Genomic DNA, 7,500 nt, shown 5'->3' with positions numbered 1-7,500 from the left:
GTTTTTCTGTCACAGTCAGCTCGAGCAATCTCCCTGTCCTCGTGAATTCGACGGTTATGAATACAACCCACGGGTTTTACGCAGTTTGTTTTCGAAACCCGCCATTGAGAATGTTGATGGTTTGCCATTTTGGCAGCTTTTGTTTACCACCCAATCAAATTATTTAACCGCTCTCTTGGGATTTCCATTGTTTTCTTATTGGGTCAGCACGCTTTATGAGCCTGCCTTTGCGTGGGAAAATGACACTGAATATTCTTCAATTATGCCGTATGTTTCGAGTGTGTTTGTCCAAGCTGTGCCATCACTTTTCATATATATCGTTGGCAATAATCCAGGAAAGGAAAAAGACATCAGATAGTAAACTAACAGCCCAACAGAACACTATGCATAGAACACAATTCTCAATTTTCATGAATGTCTTATCGAACGTTTCTTAGGCGCAATTGGGACAAACGTGGGCATGAAAGGCTCGGGCACGATGGGCACGACAGCTCCGAGAACAATAAGGCAGGATAGGCACAACAGGCCTGATTGGCATGGAAATAAAAGGCATGATTTAGACTACAAGGGCGATTTTTTTTGCGGTCAGTCAGAGTGACATTGTATATAAGACCTTTTATCTTTAATTCTGCATCAAAGAGATAACACCTGAATGGTAACGGTAAATATCATTTATGTGCATGGCTTTTTTGCCATTTCGTCTATTTGTCTTTTAATACAGAAATTAAGGCCAATAAGCCCAGAGCATTTTTCACAAAACAGACAGAAATTTCAAACCTGGCTTTCTTCCGACTTGGATCTCGATTGCCTGGGTACTTTTCAATAAACAACCCTTTTTTACAGATTGCACAGACCTTCTATAATATTCCTCAAATTTTTATGACCCTAACCTTTTTATAAGTGCCAAAATTGAGAGTTTTCTGATGTCACTCAAAATGTTACGTGAGTGGTAACCAACATCATGTGCAAAGGCCAAGGGTTGAATTATTGTTTGTCAGTCTACAAAGCCATTTTGAAAACTCTCCATAACACAACGTCAAACAATCAGATATTGATTTATGCATGTCCACATCTACATCTTCCAGCACTTGGCAAAGTCCCTTTTGAAGTGTTGCTGTTCCTGCTGGTGGTGGACTCATACACCAAAAGCCTTTTTGAGACATTAGTGCTAAGATGGCCACGTCTGCTGGAGAGAACACACTCACAGAGCTAGAACAGCCACAACACACAGGAACTTCATCGCCTACTCTTCTCGAATAGTGTGTGGGTTCTTTAACGTATTATTCCCACAGGGAACTTATGACGTGGAAGATATTTGTGAGATGGGGCCTACGGTTTATAGTCCTAATCTGAGAAGACTTGAAAGTCTAACCATTTGCAGATGTAATTACAAAGGCAGCACTTTCTCCTCAGTTATTTTAAGACCCTGAGTGTTGGTCTGGCCAGACGAACTCACGACCTTAATAAGTCCTTAGCCAGAAATGCAGAAAATCTGATACATGATACAGATACAATTGTAATTCTTATACATGGGTACATGTACAAAATGTAAATAAAGTATTGATGGCATATGGAGTAATGCCCCCAAGAAAAAGATGATAAGCTTGTTGCTTTACAATGGGAAAAAGGACAACTCAGAGATCAGAGTTCCAAGCAAGACTTGATCCTGCAACCTCCTTAACATGACAGTCAACCACTATCAAGAGTTGCATTTATTTAATTCTCAAACATTTCTTATCAAAAAGAAGAAGGACTTACACCTGTACTTGGAGTGTAGCCACAAAAAAAGCTATTGTATTGCTAAAATGAAGACCAAATCAGTGTTAACTTTTGAACACAGTTTACCTCCCTGGTTTGCCGTCAGGAATGAAATGGAAATCTGGACCATCACTCCATGGCAAGATCTTGTCACTTCTAAAATAATGGTAAAATACTTTTCCACAGCAGTCTTTTGATGGACTAAGCTGGACACTGAATAAAATGTCTTGTTTTGTGGTGAACACTTGACCGGATGTGTTAGTTATCAGTCTGAGAGTAACACCTATAAATAAAATTATCAAAGAATCTTTGTCAGTGATCATAACACACATGTACTTTACACAGGAAGAAACAAAACTTGAAGATTCTGTTTTTCAGTCCTGCAGGTAATGTTTTACAATCAATCAATTAATACAACACTCTGAAAGACTAACCTTTAATACTGTCTTGTACACACACTTCTTGGAAATCCTCTTTTCTTCCATACACAGTATCTACCATGACGGTTACATTATAATGTCCCAGGCTGGAAAATGCATGTGACACTGTTGGAACTAGTACAAAGAAAAATGTGTGTTTCATCATATCAGAAAACAATAAAATGTCAAATGTTGAGAAAATGCATTTTTCGGGAAAAACCTTGAGTGATTCTTGGCAGAAGTCGAACTCACATAGAACCTTACAATTAACAATTATTGGATGAGGTTGAGCATGTTAGCAATAATTATCAAGGCCAAAGTTTGTGTTATCTGCTGAAGCCAAAGGCTGCAGCGGATAACACAAACTGAGGCCTTGATAATTATCGCTAACATGCGAAAACCGAATTCAATAATTGTTTTGTTATGCATATTCCTGAGCTGAGCTCCGCCATGACAAAACTGATAAAACTGCAGGTTAGTGTGTTACGTGACGTCACTTCTGCATGCATAAAACTATTGTCTGTAGGTATGACATCAATTCTACAAACATAAAATCTATTGTTTGTAAGTATGACGTAAGAGAAACAGAGCAAGCAAGAATTAGCTGCGTGCTTATAGCCAATCACAATCGAGCTGGTGACACCAATGTATGATAATAAATAATAATCACTTTATTTAAAGGGGCTATGTCATGCAAAATGATGTAATCTCATAACACACAAAATGCAATAACCACTTTTTTTTTTTTTTTTTTTAAAGCTTTATTGGGTACTCCTCCTGCAATGTACAATATAAATTTATAATACAACACAAGGGAAAAAAATGATAATAGTAATAATGATAAAGAAAAGAAATAAAGAAAAGAAACGAAGCAAAACCCAAAAGGTGTAGGTGCAACGGGACTAACGTCCCATACGAGGCACTGCCCCCTTAACACTGTGGAAAAGAAATACAGGAAAAGTAGAGAGAAGAATGGTTGGAAAAAATGGACAAGATTGAAACAGATTGCATTTGGGTAATCTTAAAAAAAAGTCGGTCCCACATATTTCAAGTTTGTGGCAAATCGCCTTGATAAAGGTCATTAAATTTTTTGCTCAGGATCATCTTGTCTGTGATCTAATGATAATTTTATCTGTACAGTAAAGTAAAGTAAAGTAACCACATATCCATGTTTTAAACTTGTGGTTAAATAAAGATTTCCCCTGAACACCCTAAAATAACTTGACATAGCCTTTGAGTCTCACGGTTATTCAGCTGAGCATGATTCCTCTACTAACTGGGGAGACTACAAATTAATGAAAATCAGAACAAATCAGAACCACAGAGGAATCTGAAAAAGCAGGGACACCATTAATTTTGTGTTTGGCAGAGGCAGAGGGAGGTATTCAAAGACTTGAAGAGACCCCTGTCTAGTGCAAAGACTTTGGGGTATTTTGACAAGGATGCCCCAACGCAGGTAGTTGCTCATGCTGGCACAGCTGGGCTCGGGCCTTTTCTCACACAGATACACAAAGGTGGTCCGAGAATTACTAGTTACACAAGCAGTAGTGTGCCAGAAACAGAACAAAGGTACTTGCAGACAGAGAATGAGGTGTTTGCACTCATACGGGTTTGTGAGAAGTCTCATCCCTTCATTTATCAAACACTATTCGAACTTGTCACTGACCACAAGCCACTGGGGTAATTTAAAACCCAAAATCAAGACCATGCTCACACAATGGATCCCAAGAATGCAGCCATACAAGTTTAAAGTGAAGTAACCACCAGGACCAAAGAACATTGCTGACTCATGATCAAGGTTGGTGAGCAGTAAAGAGGGTGTAAGCAAACATTCACCATAGGCAAAGGAATATAATTTTGTAGCAGTATTGGCAACACCAAGTGCAATGATGACTTGTGAGGAAGAAGAGGCATCTGCTGAAGATGAAGAACTCTCAGAAATCAGACAGTGCACAAGCCTGCAAATAATTTTTTGCTATAAACCTGTCATATATCAGGCCAGGGACAAGGTTTGACCTGACATGCAGCCACCCTGTTCAGACAAAAAAAAATTAATGTCTCCACACTTATTTAATGGGTTGCCTGTGGCAGCCCACTTTATAAATTGCCCGGCGTCTCATTTTCATTGTCTCGTTTCTCTTTTCTTTTTTTCTTTTTTAAAGGTGGTTAGGGTGAGGGTTAAGGTTCAAATCTTTTGCATTGCCTGTAGCCAGACAGGAAGATCCTTGTTTTTTTGTTTTAACGTCAGACCTGAAACTATTTCTGCTCTAGCATGATCGGAATCCCGTGTAAGATCTTAATATGGAGTAAAATCACTTAACATTATTCAATATTCATGTGGGAAGACACCACTGTTGTTATTCAGATTATTCTTCAGTCATTTTCGGAGGAATTTCAAAAAAATTCTTTCAAGATTCAATTCAAATGTCTGAATTCCACGGGGAAATAACAGCTCCTCTACGCAAGATGAAGTATTCATAAACAATCAAAAATATCTGCAGGTATTGGTCACGTGTGACATGGTTTGGGGAAATGAGAACACTTTGTCAGAAACACAAAATTCAATGGAAAATTCACCAGATCTACCCTACATATGATACACTACTCATTGAACCCAACTCGCGTAATACAGTTGTGGTACTCTGACATTTCTTGGTGACCAATCAAAGCTGCCTCTAGTTTTTAGAACTATCTTCAGACCAATGTATTAAAAAACAGTATTTAAAATTTGTTTGAAATATTCACATGCACATATTTTCCGTATCTAAATGAGGGTTGAAGATGAACTAGAAATAAATCTTTTTCCCAGTTCCACAACGTCCTTCGTTTCGGATACAGCATTTTTGAATTTCCGAATTTTCACTTTGCGTGACACCATAATACAGAGCTGGTTGAAAAACATGTCTCTTTCTATGATTCTCAGACATTTGTGCGTTTCAAGTACATTACGAGATGTGTTCATACACATGTATTTTATCTCATGAGTGAAAGTACATGTAAGCACTTTTGTGGCAAAGTGAACTCCAGGTGTTTTCATTGATTACTGGCCACATCGTGTGAAACACTTCAGGAAATTGATAATTCAGAAATGATGCACCGCACAGACCTGAGAATTGGACAGGCAGTTTATATATTTGTCTTAACATCATTTCAACTTGTTGGCTTCTTTTATTGAACGGTTTCGAATTTGCTTTTTGTTGCGTGACTATGAAAATGATCAAAACATGCGCCCACTGCCCAATGCTGTTTTGACAATACTGTTGCTTGGGTTTGCCATTCTATTCTTATGTTTTTGCTTTCTTTTTTTATCATTCTAGTTGAACAAAATACATTTGTACAAATCCTGAAATGTTTCAGCTTTTGTTTGTGCATAGGCAATAACGTTAGCATTTCTAATTTAGTTATTGAAGTCGTGGTGAGGAATGTAGTTAGAGTCCCTAAAAATTCGCTGTAAAACTGGTCATAACATCTTATCAGTCAGATGAAAACACAAACAACGTGCATTTGTGGAACAGTACCCTTGTTGATTCCACAGTACATGTACATTGTAGTGTTATTCCATTTAAATCAATGCACTGGTAAATATACAGTTTTACTTTGCATCATAACAGAAGACCCGGTCAGCCTGTCTGGTCAGACTGATCGTTTGCCAGTCAAAACCTCACATTTACCAGACAAATGTCCAATGACCGGCGCTTATTTGCAGGCTTGGTGCATCAGTGGAGAGCCATGGGGTCAACAAGTCTACAAACAGTACCTTCCATGCAGTGGTGAGCTGTGCACGATTGGACAGTTGATATTCAGGGGGCAAGGATTGTCATCCTGAACAAACTTTGAACAAAAATGTTATCCCTTGCTCATGAAGGCCATTTGGGTATCATTGGGACTAAACAGAAGCTAGGAGGCACAGTATGGCGCCCTGGGACGGAAAAAGACACTGAGAAATACTGCAAAACCTGTTACCGGTGCCAGTTGGTCATTCATCACAGTTCTCCAGAACCTATAAGAGTAACAGTGCCACAAGCCGGATCAAAGATTTGGCTGTCGATCTTCTAGGACTGCTACCACCTGGTGAGTCCATTCTGGTTGCATTTAACTACAATTATAGCCGTTACTATGAGGTTGATATTTTAAAGTGCTACTACGACCAATTCTTTTTTTTTCTTTGGATTTTGAAACTATGTTACCGGTAACTATAAACACTAAATGCCAATGACCCAAGTTTTAAGTTCTGATTTTAAAAAGACATCTGTTTATTTTAAGTGGAATTTTCTTATTTATTGGTCCGTCATTACCAAACTTAAAATCTTGAGAGAGCCGGGTCGAGGAGAAAATGACGTCAAAGACTCACTGGTTTAAGAATGCAATGCATGTGTACACGGCTGAATTAATATGCAGCACAGGAGTTCAGACTTTCAGACTTTAAACCCATGTTTTGCATATAATTACAATAATTGCGTTTACACACTGAAATTTTAAGTTAGTCAGTAATCCTCTGATGTCCAATCAGTCAGTTTTGAACGCGAGTAATGGCAGACCGTGAAATCCAAAACTTACACTCAAAATAAACAGCCTTTGAATAAAACTCAAAGCTCAAAATTTTGCCAGTTAGGTGTTAAACAAACACGCTTTCAAAATCTGAAGAAAAAAAAAGGAAATTATTTTTTGATCATAGTAGCACTTTAAGATCCACAGTAACTTCCAAGATCATCTCAAGCCTAGAGGAAATGTTTGCAAGACACGGCCCCCCAGAGAGTCTGAAATCAGACAATGGACTACAGTTCATAGCGACAGAATTCACAGAAAACAAGATGCAGCAGGGCATCAGATACCACAGAGTTTAACAGCAAAGTGGCCCCAGGAAAATGGTGAAGTAGAGGCTCATGATGAGAAGAAGAACTTGAAGAGAGAACTGACCAAGTACCTCACAGCTCACTGAAGTCTGCCACACCCAACGACAGGGGAAAGCCTAGCTGAATTGCTCTTTGGCGGCAGAATATGTACCAAGCTTCTAGAGGTGAGTGATAAACATGTACAACAAGAGGTGCATGGCAGAGACTGCAAACAGAAGCTTAGAGTAAGAGCAAAAACTTTGAAGACAAAAGGAGAAGTGCAACATACTGAAAAGTACTTCCAGGTGACCAGTGCAGTGCAGCAGGAGAAAAGAGACAGAGACAAGCTCTCAACTCAGTTCGACCCGGAACTGTACACAGTCCTGAGCAAACACGGCAACAGCTTGGATGTACAATCCTGAGGTGTACAGTACTCATACAACAACCTCACATGTTAAGAACTACTACAGAACAGTGATCCCCCAATTGCA

The 7,500-nt window shown here is 38.8% G+C and overlaps 1 protein-coding gene across 1 annotated transcript in view; it reads right to left on the bottom strand.

Moving 5' to 3' along the window:
* The window catches only part of LOC138043798 (polycystin-1-related protein-like), a 91,299-nt gene that overhangs the window by 69,899 nt on the left and 13,900 nt on the right, over positions 1-7,500 (bottom strand). The window contains exons 5-6 of the mRNA XM_068890255.1: positions 2,193-2,312; positions 1,846-2,041 (exon numbers count right to left, since the gene is read on the bottom strand). Coding sequence (XP_068746356.1) covers positions 1,846-2,041; positions 2,193-2,312 — 316 coding nt within the window. The remainder of the gene's footprint in view (positions 1-1,845; positions 2,042-2,192; positions 2,313-7,500) is intronic.

Source organism: Montipora capricornis, chromosome 1 (assembly GCF_036669925.1).
Source record: "Montipora capricornis isolate CH-2021 chromosome 1, ASM3666992v2, whole genome shotgun sequence".
Taxonomy (NCBI): Eukaryota; Metazoa; Cnidaria; class Anthozoa; order Scleractinia; family Acroporidae; genus Montipora; species Montipora capricornis.
The sequence above is the reverse complement of the archived record's forward strand: the minus strand, read 5'-3'. Positions and strand labels throughout refer to the sequence as shown.